The 17,880-nt window shown below is 47.0% G+C and overlaps 1 protein-coding gene across 1 annotated transcript in view; it reads right to left on the bottom strand.

Moving 5' to 3' along the window:
- LOC141273238 (cartilage oligomeric matrix protein-like) overlaps positions 1 to 17,880 on the bottom strand; it is a 1,071,601-nt gene that overhangs the window by 790,311 nt on the left and 263,410 nt on the right. The window contains exon 3 of the mRNA XM_073684814.1: positions 13,135 to 13,186. Coding sequence (XP_073540915.1) covers positions 13,135 to 13,186 — 52 coding nt within the window. The remainder of the gene's footprint in view (positions 1 to 13,134; positions 13,187 to 17,880) is intronic.

Raw genomic sequence — 17,880 nt, 5'->3', positions numbered from 1 at the left:
GATGGCTTTTTCGGAGTGGAGGTACCTCTTGGAGGGAGCTAAACATCCTTTCGTGGTATATTCCGATCATAAGAATCTCTCGTACCTACAGACGGCGCAGCGTCTTAACCAGAGGCAGGCCAGGTGGTCTCTTTTCTTTTCCCGATTCAATTTTTCCATTCACTTTTTAAAAGGGGAAAATAACCCTCGGGCGGACGCTTTGTCCCGGTCCATGGATACAGCTGAGGATGATGACGAGCCCAGGCTTATTGTTCCTCCGGAGAGTATGCGGACAGTGGCTCCAGTGTCCCTAAAACAGGTTCCCCCCGGGAGGACGTTCGTTCCTCCCAATTTACAAAATGAGGTGCTCTCCTGGGCACATGCCTCTAAGATCGGAGGTCATTTTGGGGTCAAACCTACCACGGAGTTTCTCCAACGGTCGTATTGGTGGCCTCGGTTGCCCCAGGACGTTAAGGAATATGTTCAAGCGTGTGTCTCCTGTGCGAGAAATAAATCGTCCCGTCAGAGGCCGGCTGGTCTTCTTCATCCGTTACCCGTGGCGGATAGACCTTGGGAGCTGGTTGGGATGGATTTAATTGTCGAGTTACCTAAGTCCCGGGGAAACACGACAATATGGGTGGTTTCTGACCATTTTTCTAAGATGGTTCACCTGGTTCCTCTTCCTAGGGTTCCTTCTTCCCGGGTTCTGGCATCACTGTTCATTCGTCACGTTTTCCGTCTCCACGGAATGCCTGATAGGATTGTCTGTGACCGGGGTCCACAGTTTTCCTCCTGGTTCTGGAAAGAATTGTGTAATTTGCTTAGCATTGAACTGAATCTTTCTACTGCCTATCACCCGGAGACCAATGGTCTGGTGGAACGCACTAACCAGACGCTTGTGACATACTTGCGCCATTTCATTTCTGCCAACCATAATGGTTGGGCGATATTGCTTCCTTGGGCAGAGTTTTCTCTAAACAACGCTGTGGCGGATTCCACAGGTCAGACTCGGTTTCTTCTAAATAATGGCCAACATCTGGGTGTCCCGGTTCCTATGCCAGTTTCCTCTGTGGAACCTGGGGTCCGAGATTGGGCTCTGGAGGCGCGGGGGCTTTGGGACCATACCCAGGATGCTATATTGGCCTCCAAGAATCGGATTAGAGAGTCGGCTGACACTCATCGCCGTCCAGCGATTTCCTGGTAGACGGCTGCGCTGACTTTGGTCTTGATAAAACACAGTGGACCTACACCAGCAGATGACATGGCTCCCCAAACCATCACTGATTGTGGAAACTTCACACTAGACCTCAAGAAGCTTGGTGTCACGGGGTTACCGCGACAGGTTGGAGCCAGGAGACCTCAGCGCCGGATGGCTTCTGTTCCAGCTCTGAGAAGAAGCACTTCTCCATCATTTTAAATGTATTTATTTCTTCTGGCATAACACGGGTTAAGTGGCCATTTTGGATTTCCCTGTGATCATAGCTGAGCTCGGTTAACCACTCCTTTTCCCTTTATATACTGGGCTCTAATACTAAATCCTTGTCAGAGCTAGAATTTGCTACAAGGCTAAGGAAAGAGGAGTTCTATGAGAAGGAGTTTGGGAGGAATAACTTGTGACTGTTGTCTGGTTTGTATGTGTGACACCCCAGGGGTCTGGTTGCCACAGTAACGTAATGTTATGTCTGAGAGCAGGTGGGAGGTCCTTTAGTCAGGGATCCTGTGCATGCCACACCTCCTGCCCAGTCTTGGGAGGGGAAGAACTTCCCCTATATAAACCTGGGGCTGAGGCAGGGTGAGTGAGTAGAAGAAGAGAAGAAGTAGAGACAGCATAGGAAGAAACAGCAGTTACAAGGAGTCAGGGGCTGGCAGCTGCAGAGTTCGCCCTGACTAAGAAGACTTTTTACCGGACCCGGAGTCCGAGGCTGTGGGGACTAATTCCTGCCCAGCAGCAGAATCCGTCAGGCAGGGGATTTCAGGTCCTCTGGCCCAGAAGCCCGAAGGCACGGTCACACGCGTGGGACCAGCACCGCCATCGTGGAGCGGAAGCCATTAGAAGGCCCCGAGTCACCGGCCATACGGGTGAGCACCACACGGTACACTCAGGGACGTGGGCTACTTACATCAGCTCCTAGCAAGGTAGCCAGAAGAGTACAGTCAGTTTGGGAGGCCTACAACTACGCCTGGCCAGGGGAGATCCCATCTGCTCAAGGACTGACCAGGCCCCATCCGCTAGCAAGTACTCCGGGAGGGTCTTTTGTTGTTACCAGTAAAGACCCTGAACTACACCGTACCGTCTCTGAGTGGTTCCTGCTACCCCCATCATCCACGTCGGCTGCCCTGAGGCCATACCCCTCCCGTTGGGGGTTATACTATCACGCTGCACAATCCCACCATCGGCCTCAGCGGTCTGCCCTGCAGCAGCAGCCCCCTAGCTGCACTCAACGGGTGGCGTAGTCATCAACCATTTACTACTAATGGACTGCCGTCTAGTTTGACTCCCTGGGCACGGACCGGGTCACCGCCACGAGACTACAACCCTCCACAGATCCGGCTCCGGGTAAGCTCCCGCATGCGCAGCGCAGCGCGACACAGGCCCAGGGGCGCGTCAACTTTGGCGTAGTCGGCAGGATTTCGTGCCCGCAACCACCGGGTACTGCGTGCCTGAAAAGCAAAGACTGTTCAAACTTACCAGTGGTGAAGATTCCCGCTATCCGTGGAGGTTTCCCGTCATCCGGCGCCATCTTCTACCTTCTTCCCGCCATCCGCGAAGTTTTCCCGCCATCCGGCGCCATCTTCGACCTTCTTCCCGCCATCCGTGGAGTTTTCCCGCCATTGGACGCCATCTTGAGGACGCCGCGCGGGAAGAAGAGGGGCGTGGACTCCGAAAGCGCGCGAGAACTGAAGCCCCGCCTCACGTCCGGACGTTGCGTAAGGTCCTGGAAGGAGCCCAGCAGACGCCGACGTCACAGGAGCGCGACGGAAGGTCCTCAACCCTGACGATCCACTGCGGAGCCGCGGCCTACGGAAGAGGATCATCGCAAGGTAGGCCACGGTCCACTAGGGGGGAGGAAGATGTCGGATACGGAGGAGAGCTTCACTGCCTCAACCCCCGCCAGCGCTACCGCTGCTGCAGTTATGCCCTTCACCATGCCCTATATCCCGGGAGCAGCTTGGCTACCCCAGTACTCAGGGGAGTCACATACCCTGCATGACTTTAGAGAAAAGCTTGATAGCCTCTTCCAGGTGTACCCCCTCACAGAAGAGCAAAAAGTGAGCATCCTGGTGGCCCAACTAACCGGGGCAGCCAAAAGAGAAGTAAAATCTTGGCCACCTGGGAGGAGGACTGTCGCAGAGATACTAACCCGGCTGAGGGATACCTTCGATACCCGCACCTCAGCCGAGATCAAGCTTAGATTCTACGGGTGCAAGCAGCGAGCGCATGAGAGTATAAGGGACTATGCACTAAACCTACAAGAGGCCCTGAGGGCCATAAAGCAGACCGACCCTGATGGGGTGGGAAACGAGGACAGGCTGTTGACTGAACAATTTATAGAGGGTTTATATTGCAATGCCCACCGAACCCAGTTGCGGGCAATGGCCTTACAGGATCCCCATCTGGACTTTGCACAGTTCAAGGATAGAGCTATCCGGGTGCTCCGAGAACCAGCACCGGGTGGCGTTGTGACCCACAGGCGCCCAGCTATCACTTACCACCAGGAGGCGGCGCCCTTGTCGACAGGGCCTGTGGGAGCTCATGCGCAGGCTTTGGACAATGACCCGGCTCCAGACCTACACCATCAGGTCCAAGAGCTAGTTAAGAGCGTTGCTGCGCTAACCCGAACTGTGCAGTCTTTACAGGTTTCCACCCCAGGGAAGATCCAGCTGGCATCCGGACCGGAGGACATCCCGTGGCGTCGACCAAGGAGGACCCCACCGGCCAGAGGAAGACCCAGTGACCGATACAGCGAGGACGGACGACCCATCTGCCGCCGCTGCAATCAACCCGGACATATGGAAAGGTACTGTTCTTTAAACGGGCACAACCTGGGGTAGAGGGCCAACCCCCAGGAAAAAGATCACCAGGCCCATCGAACTGGCGCGACAGATATGTGGGAGGACGTCCAGTCTTGCCTGTGGTACTGGATGGCATTCCCATGAGTGCCCTACTGGATACCGGGTCACAGGTCACCACCATCCCGTACGTGCTCTTCAAGCAGTACTGGAATGACTCGGATATTACCCGCTACCCTGACGACGACTTGAGTATCATCGCCAGCAATGGCCAGCCCGTGCCACAGATCGGATTTAAAGAGGTGACCCTCAAAATCGGTAGAGTCGAACTGGCCACACAGGGACTGATCATTGTAGATATTGATAAACATGAGAGTCACCCAAAAATAACTCTAGGAACTAACGTAATTGAAAATTGTCTTGCAGAGGTGATTTTCCTTTTACAGCAGGTTGCCAAGAACGCCAGCTCCGGCGAGCAGCGGGTGCTCCAGAAAGAGATCCGGGCACTGATGCAACGGCAACAAGTGGAACTCTCCGGCGGTGAGATTGGTAGCGTAAGAATGTGTGACCCTTTTCCTATTGCCATGCCCCCAAAAAGTGAAATGATGATTTGGTGCCGGGCAGCTATTGGTCTGAGAGGTAGAGATTACCAGGCAATGGTAGAACCAGTTTACTCAGACAGTAGGCCCACCATTTTGACAGCACGGGGGGTGGTCAATGTACGCCATGGGAGGGTGCCCGTTCGCATAATAAATATCGGGGAGAGGGAAGTGTACCTGCCCCGGTATGCCACGCTAGCCAAATTATATACCACTAATCAAAATTCTATACAATCTGTGGAACCCTTGCCTCCATCTCACCCGGAGGAAGGTAACGGCTCTAAGAAAGACATGGAGGACTGGTGTCAGCAACTACATCTGGGTACTGACTCCACTCCCTCACATCAGAAACAAGGAGTCTATCGGGTGGTTCAAGAGTATGAGAGAGTGTTTAGTAAACACCCGTTAGACTTCGGGCGAGTCAAGGGGGTAGAACACCGCATCCCCACGGGAGATCATCCTCCCATAAAAGAGAGGTATCGACCCGTACCCCCTGCACATTACCAACACGCCAAGGGGATGCTTAGAGACATGAAGGAGGCTGGGGTAATCCGGGATAGCTGTAGCCCCTGGGCAGCCCCACTAGTTTTAGTCAAAAAGAAAGACAACACCATGAGGATGTGTGTAGATTACCGGAAAATCAACCGTATCACACACAAGGATGCGTACCCCTTACCAAGGATAGAGGAGTCATTGGCTGCTTTAAGATCTGCTAACTTCTTCTCTACCTTGGATCTCACTAGCGGGTACTGGCAGGTTCCTGTAGCAGAGGCGGACCGGGAGAAGACCGCATTCACCACCCCGATGGGACTTAGCGAGTTCACCTGCATGCCGTTCGGACTCTGCAACGCCCCAGGAACCTTCCAACGATTAATGGAGTGCTGTCTGGGCCACAGAAACTTCGAGACGGTCCTGTTGTACCTGGACGATGTCATCGTATACTCCAAAACTTATGAGGACCACCTGAAACACCTGGCGGAGGTGTTCGAAGCTCTGGCGAGTTACGGCCTAAAGGTGAAACCCTCCAAGTGTCACCTCCTGAAACCAAAGGTGCAATACCTGGGACACGTGGTGAGCGCTGACGGAGTGGCTCCCGACCCCGATAAGATCACCGCAATTAAGGGATGGCCAAGCCCCTCCAGCGTAAAAGAAGTGCGGCAGTTCCTAGGGTTGGTAGGCTACTACCGAAGGTTTATTCCCGGTTTCACCAAAAAGGCAGCACCTATGCAGGACCTCCTGATAGGCCAGTCCCGGAAGGCCAAGAACCAGAAGCCGCCCTTCAAATGGGAAAAGCTAGAAGAAGAGTCCTTCCGCCAGCTGAAGATGGCCCTCACGGGGGATGAAATCTTGGCGTACCCGGACTATAGCCAGCCCTTCATCCTCTACACCGACGCCAGTAACATCGGGCTAGGAGCCGTACTGTCCCAGATTCAGCAGGGGAGAGAACGAGTAATCTCCTATGCCAGCCGAAAACTGCGACCCACCGAAAGGAACCCCGAAAATTACAGCTCATTTAAGCTAGAGTTCCTGGCCGTGGTATGGGCAGTCACCGAGCGCTTTAGGCATTACCTCGCTTCTTCCCGGTTCACCGTATACACGGATAACAACCCGTTGACACACCTGGACACGGCAAGACTCGGTGCCCTGGAGCAGAGGTGGATGGCCCGTCTGTCCAACTACGAGTTCACAATCAAATACCGGGCAGGACGCTCCAATACTAACGCGGACGCCCTGTCCAGGATGCCCAACCTGCCGGACGAAGGAGAAGATCCGGAGGGACTGGAAGAAGTTGAACTCCCTGCGTTCCACCGTCATGGGACTATCCAGTATTCCCACCGGGTAAGGGGTAAGCAGGCTGCTACGTTGAACCCCTTACCCCACTACAACTGGGCGGAAACGCAAGACAGCGACCCTGCCGTCCGACTGGTGAAGGAGATGCTGACTCGGCCGGAGGCTCGCCTTGAACCAGACGCTCCGGAGGAAGCCAAACAACTATGGGCGGAGAAGAGTCGACTATTCCTTTACAAGGGGAAGTTGTGCCGCAGAATGGTCAACTCCCGGACGCATGAACTACTCTGGCAAGTAGTGGTGCCCCGAAGAGACGCAGCCATGGTGATGGAGGCATACCACGACGGAGCTGGACACTTCGGGTGGAAAAAGCTGGAGTTCCTGCTGCGCGAGCGGTTCCACTGGGTAGGCATGAGGGGAACCATCGAGAAGTGGTGCAGAGACTGTGGCCCGTGCAATCTGAGATGGAAGGACCGGGCCAGCCAGAAGACTCCCCTGCAGTCCATCGTCACCCGGCAACCGTTGGAACTGGTAGCCTTGGATCATGTAAAACTGACCCCAAGCAGAAGTGGCTACGTCTACGCGTTAACCATCGTGGATCATTACTCCCGGTTCTTGGTTGTCGTCCCCGTCAAGGACTTAACGGCTCAAACAGCAGCTAGGGCCTTCCAGCAGCACTTCTGCCGTCCACACGGGTACCCGGACCAAGTGCTGACGGACCAGGGACCTGCCTTTGAAGCGGAGGTCTTCCAGGAATTCTGCAATCTGTATGGCTGCCGGAAGATAAGGACGACACCCTACCATCCGCAAACTAATGGACTTTGTGAAAAAATGAACCAGGTGGTAATGGATCTTCTAAAAACATTGCCCCTGGAAGAACGCAGTCTGTGGCCTGAGAAGTTGCCCGATCTGGTGGACCTATACAACCACATCCCGGTAGGTTCCACCAACTGTACCCCGGCTTACCTAATGAGGGCGAGACCTGGTAAGTTACCTGTTGACCTGGAAATGGGAGTCCTGACACCTGAGGACACTTCACCAGAAACAGACTGGGACACAGAGAGGCAGCAGCAGTACCGGAGAGTACAAGAGAGCGTGGAGCGAAGTCTCTGTCAGGCTAGGGAAAGACAAGAGAAGACTTACAACCAGTATGCTCCCGCTGTTCCCCTGGTACCCGGAGAGCAGGTCTTGAAGAGGAAAAGACGGCTCCACAAGTTGGATGACCAGTGGGAGGAGGACCCGTACACCGTACTGCCCTCAAGCCACGAGAACCCGAAGGTCTGTACCATCAGTAAAGACGGAGGGGAAACCACAGCCATTGTATCCCGGGACCACCTGAAGAAGTGTCCCGAACAACTGAGGAACCCTGAAGAGGAACAAGAAGACCATCGACCCGTGGGAGAAAGGGAAGATATGGTTAGTACCGTGCTCGGGGACTTCCCTCGGTCTTGGACTCAAGTCAATGGTGCAGTTGTGGTACCCGTACTCACCTTCCTCCAACCATCATCCCAAGAACCTACGGAGCAACGGGTAGAGCTGGAAGAACAGCCGGTCCAGGAGGCAGAAGACTCCACACAAGTAGAACAGGAGAATCAACCCTCTGCTTATAGTGAGCCTGCCGTACCCCTAGTGAGACAAAGAGCCGGTAGACAGCTGCCCAGTTTACCCTTGACAGCTCCTACACCCTGTAGTTCAGGGCCAGACAGTCAGCTCCGTAGGTCCACTAGGGCCACTAGAGGCCAGTTACCCGCACGTTGGAGGATCTAAATGTTTAAGCTATTTTATAATGTTTACCTGTCTATAGTTGCTTGTGTGTAATTTTGTATTTCTAGTTGTTTTTAGGAATCCTTGGTGGATTTACCGGGAATCCTTGTATATAGTTGGAGCGTAACCCAGGATGGACTAAAGACTGTCAAGGACTCGGGGTAGAACAGACCCCTACCTGGTTACGTCTCCCTGTGTTGGTGAAATGGACACCTTGCTTTCTTCAGAGACTGCACCCGGTTGCGGACACGCCGTAACCATCTTTATGTGTTTTCTTATTGTATTATTAATGTTTTGCCTTGTTATGTTTTCTAAATGTGTTTAGTCCCGGAGTACTAAATTTTACTAGGGGGGAATGTGACACCCCAGGGGTCTGGTTGCCACAGTAACGTAATGTTATGTCTGAGAGCAGGTGGGAGGTCCTTTAGTCAGGGATCCTGTGCATGCCACACCTCCTGCCCAGTCTTGGGAGGGGAAGAACTTCCCCTATATAAACCTGGGGCTGAGGCAGGGTGAGTGAGTAGAAGAAGAGAAGAAGTAGAGACAGCATAGGAAGAAACAGCAGTTACAAGGAGTCAGGGGCTGGCAGCTGCAGAGTTCGCCCTGACTAAGAAGACTTTTTACCGGACCCGGAGTCCGAGGCTGTGGGGACTAATTCCTGCCCAGCAGCAGAATCCGTCAGGCAGGGGATTTCAGGTCCTCTGGCCCAGAAGCCCGAAGGCACGGTCACACGCGTGGGACCAGCACCGCCATCGTGGAGCGGAAGCCATTAGAAGGCCCCGAGTCACCGGCCATACGGGTGAGCACCACACGGTACACTCAGGGACGTGGGCTACTTACATCAGCTCCTAGCAAGGTAGCCAGAAGAGTACAGTCAGTTTGGGAGGCCTACAACTACGCCTGGCCAGGGGAGATCCCATCTGCTCAAGGACTGACCAGGCCCCATCCGCTAGCAAGTACTCCGGGAGGGTCTTTTGTTGTTACCAGTAAAGACCCTGAACTACACCGTACCGTCTCTGAGTGGTTCCTGCTACCCCCATCATCCACGTCGGCTGCCCTGAGGCCATACCCCTCCCGTTGGGGGTTATACTATCACGCTGCACAATCCCACCATCGGCCTCAGCGGTCTGCCCTGCAGCAGCAGCCCCCTAGCTGCACTCAACGGGTGGCGTAGTCATCAACCATTTACTACTAATGGACTGCCGTCTAGTTTGACTCCCTGGGCACGGACCGGGTCACCGCCACGAGACTACAACCCTCCACAGATCCGGCTCCGGGTAAGCTCCCGCATGCGCAGCGCAGCGCGACACAGGCCCAGGGGCGCGTCATATGCGTGGTTATTCCTTATCCTCCTCCATTTTGGTTTATTCCCCCTACCGACACACCCCAGTGTTTCCCTCTTTTATATGTGAGAGAATATTTTGTGTGCCTGGAGTTTTCTGTTTATCCCTGTCTGTGTTATTATTATTTATTATAGCGCCATTTATTCCATGTCGCTTTAGATGTGAAAGGGTTATACAAAGCTCAAGCAATTACAATAATTTTAAACAATACAAGTCAGCGACTGGTACAGGAGGAGCGAGCACCCTGCCTGCCAGGGCTCACAATCTACAAGGGATGGGTGAGGATACAGTAGGTGAGGGTAGAGCTGGTCGTGCAGTGGTATGATGGAGCGGTGGTTACTGCAGGTTGTTGGCTGCAGTATGTTGTTGCCTTATGTTGCTTCAGTATGTTGTTGCCTTGTTGGGTGGGTGTACTTCGGTGCACAGTAGCGCCCATTTTCCCCGGGTGAGGGAGGATAAGAAGCGGAGGGCTAACTCAGGAGTTAGGGCGAGGGCGGAGGCCTCGGCATCCTCACATTCAGAGGTATCTCGGGGAATAGGGCAAGCTAGGGTGCCCCCTAGTGTTAGGGTCAGGGTAGGAGCCCCTAATCCCTGGTCACCCGACAGCTCTGTCGTGACATTTGGATTGTGTGCCTCTCCACTCTTCCTCCAGACTCTGGGACCTTGATTTCCATATGAAATGCAAAATTTACTTTGCATTTACTTAGTGTGTCAATGACTGCCTTCTGGACATCTGTCAAGTCAGCAGTCTTCCCAATGATTGTGGAGCCTACTGAAACAGACTATGAGACCTTTTAAAATGCTTAGGAAGCCTTTGCAGGTGTTTTTTGTTAATTATTTTAATTTGCTTAGATAATGACTTGTGTTTTCATTGACTGTAAGCCATAATCATCAACATTAACAGAAATAAACACTTGAAATAGATCACTCTGTTTGTATGACTCTATATAATATATGAGTTTCACTTTTTGGATTGAAGAACTAAAATAAATTTACTTTTTGATGATATTGTAATTTAGTGAGATGCACCTGTAAGTATGATTTTGATATATTATGGGGATGTTCTCCCTTCTAAATGTATTGATTTTTTTAGTTATAATTTCTGTCTCTCTTTGTTTAATCCTTCTTCGGATATTAAGGGACATATGTTCTATGTCTGGTATAAGATAAGATAAGATAAGATATACTTTATTTATCCCGGAGGAAATTGCGGTATCACAGCAGCAGAACACAGATCTCGAACATGACACATATGATAGCATAACATTTGGAATGCTTTAGACATTGCTTTTCAGTATGTTTCCATATGGTTTAAATTGGTTGAAATAAATATTACTTAATTAATTTTACATTTTCCATGCATGGATAGTTATGAACACTATGATACCAAACATATTTTTATTGGCTAAAAGGAAATATATACATGTACAGCTCTGGCAAAAATTAAGAGACCACTGCAAAATTTTCAGTTTTTCTGATTTTTCTCTTTATAGATATTTTTTGAGTAAAATGTACATTGTTGTTTTATTCTATAAACTACTGACAACATGTCTCCAACATTCAAAGCTAAAAATTTTGTATTTATTTGCAGCAAATGAGAAATCTTGTTGATCTATCTGTAAGAGGAGCTGACCAAACTGATTTGTTTTTCGGGGAAAAAAAGATTAACCCCTTTATGATCTTGAACATATAGGTACGTCCAAGTTTGTCTCACTCCCTGTGATGCTGGCTTCGGCGGTGCTTAGCCCTCATCTTTCCCTGCACATGACAGCTGATTTGATCAGTTGTCATGTGTCCCTAACAGCTGTGGGTGGAATTGCGAACCACCCGCAGCTGTTAACATGTTAAATGCTGCTGTCAATCTCTGACAGCGGCACATGACTCACGCAAACTGGATGCGCATGATAGGACCCTCCCATCGGCGCCCCTGTCACAAAAAATAATCCCCCATCCAGTCCCACATAATGAAAAATGGAGACGCTATGGGTTTTCTTATGAACTTCAGATTTTTTTTTTTTATTTAAGTGGTGAAAAAATACCTATGCAAGTTTGGTATCTGCATACTCATACTGACCTGGAGAATCATAATGGCAGGTTAGTTTTAACACTTCGTGAACATGATACAAAAAAGCAAAAAAAAATTGTGGAATTGCACTTTTTTTGCACCTGGAATTTTTTTCCATTTTCCAGTACGCTGTATGGTAAAACCAATGGTGTCGTTCAAATGTACAACTCATGCCGCAAAAAACAAGCCCTCACTCGGCTATATTGATGGAAAAATAAAAAAAAGTTACGGCTCTAGTAAGAAGGGGAGGAAAAAATGAAAGCGCAAAAATGGAAAATCGCAAGGTGGTGAAGGGGTTTAAGGCTTGTACAATTGCATGCAAACTCCCCACAGATTTGTACTATGGAGCTGTAACATAGTAACATGGTAACATAATTTTTAAGGCTGAAGGAAGACTAAGTCCATCTAGTTCAACTCATAGCCTAACATGTTGATCCAGAGGAAGGCAAAAAAAACCACGTGGCAAACACTAAGCTCCACATTGGGGAAAAAAATTCCTTCCTGACTCCATAAGACAATCAGACTAGTTCCCTGGATCAACGCCCTATCAAGGAATCTAGTATATATAACCTGTAATATTATACTTTTCAAGAAAGGCATCCATGCCCTTCTTAAGTTTTAGTAGTGAATCTCTCATTACAACATCATGCGGCAGAGAGTTCCATAGTCTCACTGCTCTTACAGTAAAGAATCCGTGTCTGTGATTATGATTAAACTGTAGGCAGTCAGCATGCTACTTATGAAGCAATACAAACAATCTCCCTCAGAAGTAATAAATCTGATGAAGAATTTCTTCATAAAATGGTGTGCAATGGAGCATGACAAGCAGAAGGCTTTATATGCCTCTGTATGAAACTGGAGGCATATAGAAGTACAGTTTGACAACATAGACCTCATAGATATAGGGCTTGTACAAAACTACAGTACAACAGAAGTGTGTACAATTGGCATGAGTAAAACTATTATTTCATAAATTAAAATCTCTCCACTAACTGGGCTTATGAGAACTGTCCAGTTGATGGTATCATTTATTGATAGCCTTCCTTGCATGTGCCACTTAGGCCTTGAGCGATCACCCATGCAGGTATTAAAAGTGAACCTGACAGCACGTTTTTAAACACAGAAGTAGTGGTATGGCTGTATAAGTACTTGTTCCACAATAAAAATAATGCTTTTTTTCTTTGCAGAGGTCTGATGTGTCAAGTCATAAGAAATTTATTTAAGAAGCGATATACATATCAGGCTGGAAGTGCGCTCATTGACTGCTTCCAAGTGCATTGACATACCCCCAGCGCAGTTCCTGCCTGATTTGCATATAATTTCTACAATAAATTTCTATTGAATGGCACATTGGATTTCTGGAAACAAGAAAAGGGACATCGGATTTCTATAAAAAAGGAATAATTTTTATTTGTGGACAAGTGCCTATATAGCCACCCCACGGCTTGTAATTGTAAGCTGACAGGTTCCCTTTAAAAAGATGGATATTTAGTGTTTAGCAGCCAAAATAGTAAATCCATGTTCATTACCAGTGGGACACCATTATTGCATGTTTTCTTAATACAGAATGTCTCTAAATACTTACCACAGGCATCACATTCCATAACTGCGTTTTTCAAAAATGTTATCTCTTTAATCTAGAAAGAAAACATTTTTTGTTTTTTAGCAAAAGGAGCATACTGATATATTGCATATAACTCAATAAAGCATTATAGAAATACTACAATTCACTTTCAACCAAATTGTTCCCAGTTAATATTTGGGAACATGAGTAATCAGTTGAAATGTGGAAATTAATTTCTGAAATGACAAAATAATTTGTTTTGCATTAGGGTGGATGTAAATTCTTGCCATAAACAGTAAAAAAACACTATTGGAAAATACATTAACTCAGTCGGAACATTCTAGTAACACCATGGACTCATCATACCTGGCACTAAGTGTAAGACTGAGAATTACTCATGAAAGCTGCATGTAGAACATTCTTTGAATAGGTACATTTTGGGAAAACAAAATCCCTGGACTTCTAGAGCCACAACATTAGTAATGTGTATTATTACCAAAAAAATGTAGGAAGCGTGTTATGACTAACATGTACCTTATCCATTCCTTCCATGTACTACTGCATATTTCCACTTTATAGACATTTGCTAAAATAATCAGCATTTCACACTTTAACTATTTTTAAACAAATATGTGACATAAGTATTATCTGCACTGGCAATGGAAATTTAACGAAAGAACATATAGCAATACATATAAAATGTTAATTATATTAAATAGTTCTTTATTTCTCATACTATTGCTTTGTTTCTAGATCTTATTCTTTGTAATAGGCTAACAGGTTAAATATACAGACAGGGATTCACAGCACTAATGTTATTCAAAAACCCACTCTTCCTGTGCCAAAGAATTCCATTAATTGGATGACCATATTGGTCACAGTTTGTGAGATGTTATTGCTAAGTCTGGAGATTACACGTGGATAGAACATGAGGTCAATTAATAGCAAACAAATGACTGAATAGATCCGTCATACTAAAACAGACCCATCAACAAGAGGATCCAGGGGAAACCAGATTTAATCTTTATGCGTGTCTCTGTATACACTGTGTTCCAGATTATTATGCAAATAATATTTTCTCAGATTTTCCCAAATTACCTATATGAATTGCAGTCATTGTAATTTTCCAGTCAAATAACTATTAGAGTACAATTGAAAGGTTTTTGTACAAACTGCCTATGATAACAGTATATTTTTTAAAAAATAAAAAACTCAAACTGCACTCAAAATGCATGTTCCAAATTATTATGCACAGCAGAGTTTTCAACCTTTTCATTTTAATAAAGAACAAAAAAATGGTCATTTGTGAAATTATAAGCATTAGAAGGTTATTACAAACTGAAATCAAACAGTTTTCAACTCAAAAGTTTATTCTAGGTGATGTTACATTTGCACATAGGACCCCTTGTTCGAAAGGAGCTTCTGAACTCTCTCGTTCATTGAATTTGTCAGGTTTTGGATGGTTTCTGCTTTAATTGTTTTGCATGAGGACAGAATACCCTCCCAGAGCTGTTGCTTAGATGTGAACTGCCTCCCGCCATCATAGACACTCCTTTTGATGATGCTCCAGAGGTTCTCAATGGGGTTGAGGTCAGGGGAGCATGGGTGCCACACCATAAGTTTGTCCCTTTTTATGCCCATATCAGCCAGAGATGCAGATGTGTTATGTGCAGCATGAGACGGGGCATTATCATGCATGAAAATGATCTTGCTGCGGAATTACATTACATTAATGAAAAAAGCGTCTTAGTGATGCACATTGCATGACTAACAACGCAATGGGGGCAGTTTAGATACTACACAGGACATGACCAGTCCTCTTTAATTCCTATTCAGGGATCTGGACTTAGGCAGGGCCCACAGAGCTACAGGATGTCTGTGGAGTAATTTCTGGCTGGGAATGGGGGAAATGGAGCTAGTAGAGAGAAGAGTCATAAAGCTGGGTCAGTACCAGGAGGTTAAAGTCGAAAAACAGTCAGCTCAGCTAGTCAAAATACAAGCTGAGGTCAGGAACTAATCACCTGAATATACAGGATTCTAGAACTAGACAAGAGACAGACCAGGGTATTTACAAACTATAATTGGCAGATAAAAGTAGCTGAAATAGGTAGTAACAAACGGCTCACAGCAGAGAGCTGATTATATCAAATAATAAACATGCTGCAGTAAGACATAGACTTCGGGAGTAAAAAAATAAAAGTGCTAAGACTGAAAATTGTCTGGTCAGGAAGGGGTTAAACGACTGCCCATTGGATACATTGAAGCCTATCTGTGGTGGTTTAATAGCCTTTTATTTAATTTAGACCAGGAGAACCGTACTTCCATGCTCATAGAACCATTGTTAATACATAGTCTAGACTCACAGAACAATCAATGTTCTTGGGATCACAAAGCATAAAAGCAATGTTAACCCTTTACCGACATAGGGCATACAGATATGTCATATGTCAGCTCTCTGACTTTGATGCAGGCTCGCAAGCTGAACCCAAATGCTGCGTGTGGAGCAAGACTCCACCCACGGTTGTTAACCTGTTAAATGCCGTTGTCAATCTCTAACATTTAATGTACGGCGGCAGGGGAACGTGCCATTCTATGTCCCCATTCGCACGTCTGTGAGGGGCATGTGGAGGAATCCTACTCCACTCCTCTCTAGAGCTGTTTTAGTAAATATGTGTATTATAGTTATCATAAAATGTGCTGTTTATGATATGCCATTAGATTGCAGCAATAAGTTAGATGGCAGTTAATATGTTTGTGCCTGTCATATCCGGTAAGTTCAGGAGATAGTTAAATAGATAGGCCGGCCCTTAGGTGGCTGTAGTTTGAGACTGAAGGATCTCTGGGAGAATTAGAGAATCCATCTTGATTCAGTTAGTAGTGAGTCCCAGAGAAGACAAATGCAGTGAGAGAGTCTAGAAGAGGAAGAGAGAGAGGAAAGACAGATTGTTCCTAGTGTGGAACTACAAGACTCATGAGGAAAAGAATCTAGTTACAGAGACAGCAGGATGACACAGGCAAGTGGGGAAACCTGCAGAAAAGCTTAGAAGTCCAGGAAACGTACTGTCCAACGAGAAAGGGACCTTGGGATGAGATAGCGTCCTGCTGTGGGTACTGAAACAGGGAGCATGTCTCTACGAGCGCCCCCTGGGACTGATATCAACAAGGACACAGGGGATCAGGGCATAGCGACACATGTGAACCTGTATGACACTATCCCTAAGTAAAATGCAGGCATTTAAGATCTCTCCTCATTACTGTGCCGTACCTGTTGCCAGAAACAAAGTGCAGACTGTAACTCTGAGAATGGAGCCTGAGTACTGTGTGGCAAGTGATGAAGAATGCATAACCTGTTACTCTAAGTTCACCTGTTTGACTGTGCATGAAAAGGACACTGTTTATAACAGCTGGTTGGGCTTCTTCTCTGAGATGGTTAAATGGGACAGTTCTGCACTCAGTGCATTAACAGGGATTGTGGAGATCTCAGATCTAGAGGCATCGTCGCACATGCAACTCCACTGTACACTATTTCCTGTAGCGGGCTGGTGTGTTAAAGAAGCGATGCTCACCCATGACTACCACCCTGTGGTTCGTTACACATCCATGATGTGATCACAGGGCACCTATGAGTTGCCATGAGAGCAGGGGATCTGCTGAAGACCCACTTGCCTGTCATTGCGATACTCCTGTGAAAGCTAGACTTTGGGCTCGCTCCCACTTGCAATGATTCTGTGCCCATATGCCTTTTTTTTCAGCTCCGATCAGATTGAGATCAGACTGAAAAAAAAAACGCAGCATGCTGTGATTGCATGCGGAATTCGGATCGTGCGCACCCATATAAGTCTAAGGCTGTGAGTGAAACATCGCACTGCACTCGAATATAATCCGAGTGCAGTGCAATTCCCGCAGATGCCGGCAACAGAGGAAATGGAGAAATTACTTTCTCCGTCTTCTCCGCAACTGTGCTGCGATCTGATGCGAGAGTATCGGAGCACAGAGCACTGACACTCGGCTCATGCTTGCAGCAGAGCAGGAGCCGAGTGTGATTAGCATATCACATCCGATGCTCTTGCATCGGATGTGATACGCTAGTGTGTCTCCGGCCTTTAGCTGTCATTCATAGGAGACCATTATTTTTGTTCTACATAGCAGTACTGTAGCACTGCTTTGTATAGTACAAGTAATTGAATGATCACAGGTTCAAGTCCCCCAATAGAACTAACAAAGAAAAAAGTAGAAAATAAAACATTTTTTTTACAAATATGATTTTTTTTTTACAAAATATAAAAAGTTCAATAAACCTACCCTTTGCCCCATAAAAAATAGCAATTAAAGAAAATGCAAAATACATAAAATCTGGTCTAAAGTCCGATCTATCAAAATAAGAAAATAAATATAAAATAAAGTAATACAATTGTTAAATGATGTAATGAGAAAAAAGATCAAAACACCAGAAGTAAGTTCTTTTGGCGGCTGCAACATTGCAATAAAATGCAATAACAGGCGATCAAAGCCTTGTATCTAACCCAAAATGGTATAAATAGAAACAGCAGTTCACTGCTCAAAAAACAAGCCCTCACAGACCTATATCCCAAAAATTGAAAGCATTACGAATCTCAAAAAATGGTGGCACAAGAAAAAAAATTATTAGTATTTTTTTTATTGCAAATTTAAATTTTTTTTTTCCACCTTTTAAATAGAAAAAAAAACTATGCATATTTGGCATCTGCATAATCATACTGATCTGTAGAATCATATTGCTAGGTCAGT

Source organism: Phyllobates terribilis, unplaced genomic scaffold (assembly GCF_046119375.1).
Source record: "Phyllobates terribilis strain yellow unplaced genomic scaffold, ASM4611937v1 Scaffold_1__5_contigs__length_1240528914, whole genome shotgun sequence".
Taxonomy (NCBI): Eukaryota; Metazoa; Chordata; class Amphibia; order Anura; family Dendrobatidae; genus Phyllobates; species Phyllobates terribilis.
The sequence above is the reverse complement of the archived record's forward strand: the minus strand, read 5'-3'. Positions and strand labels throughout refer to the sequence as shown.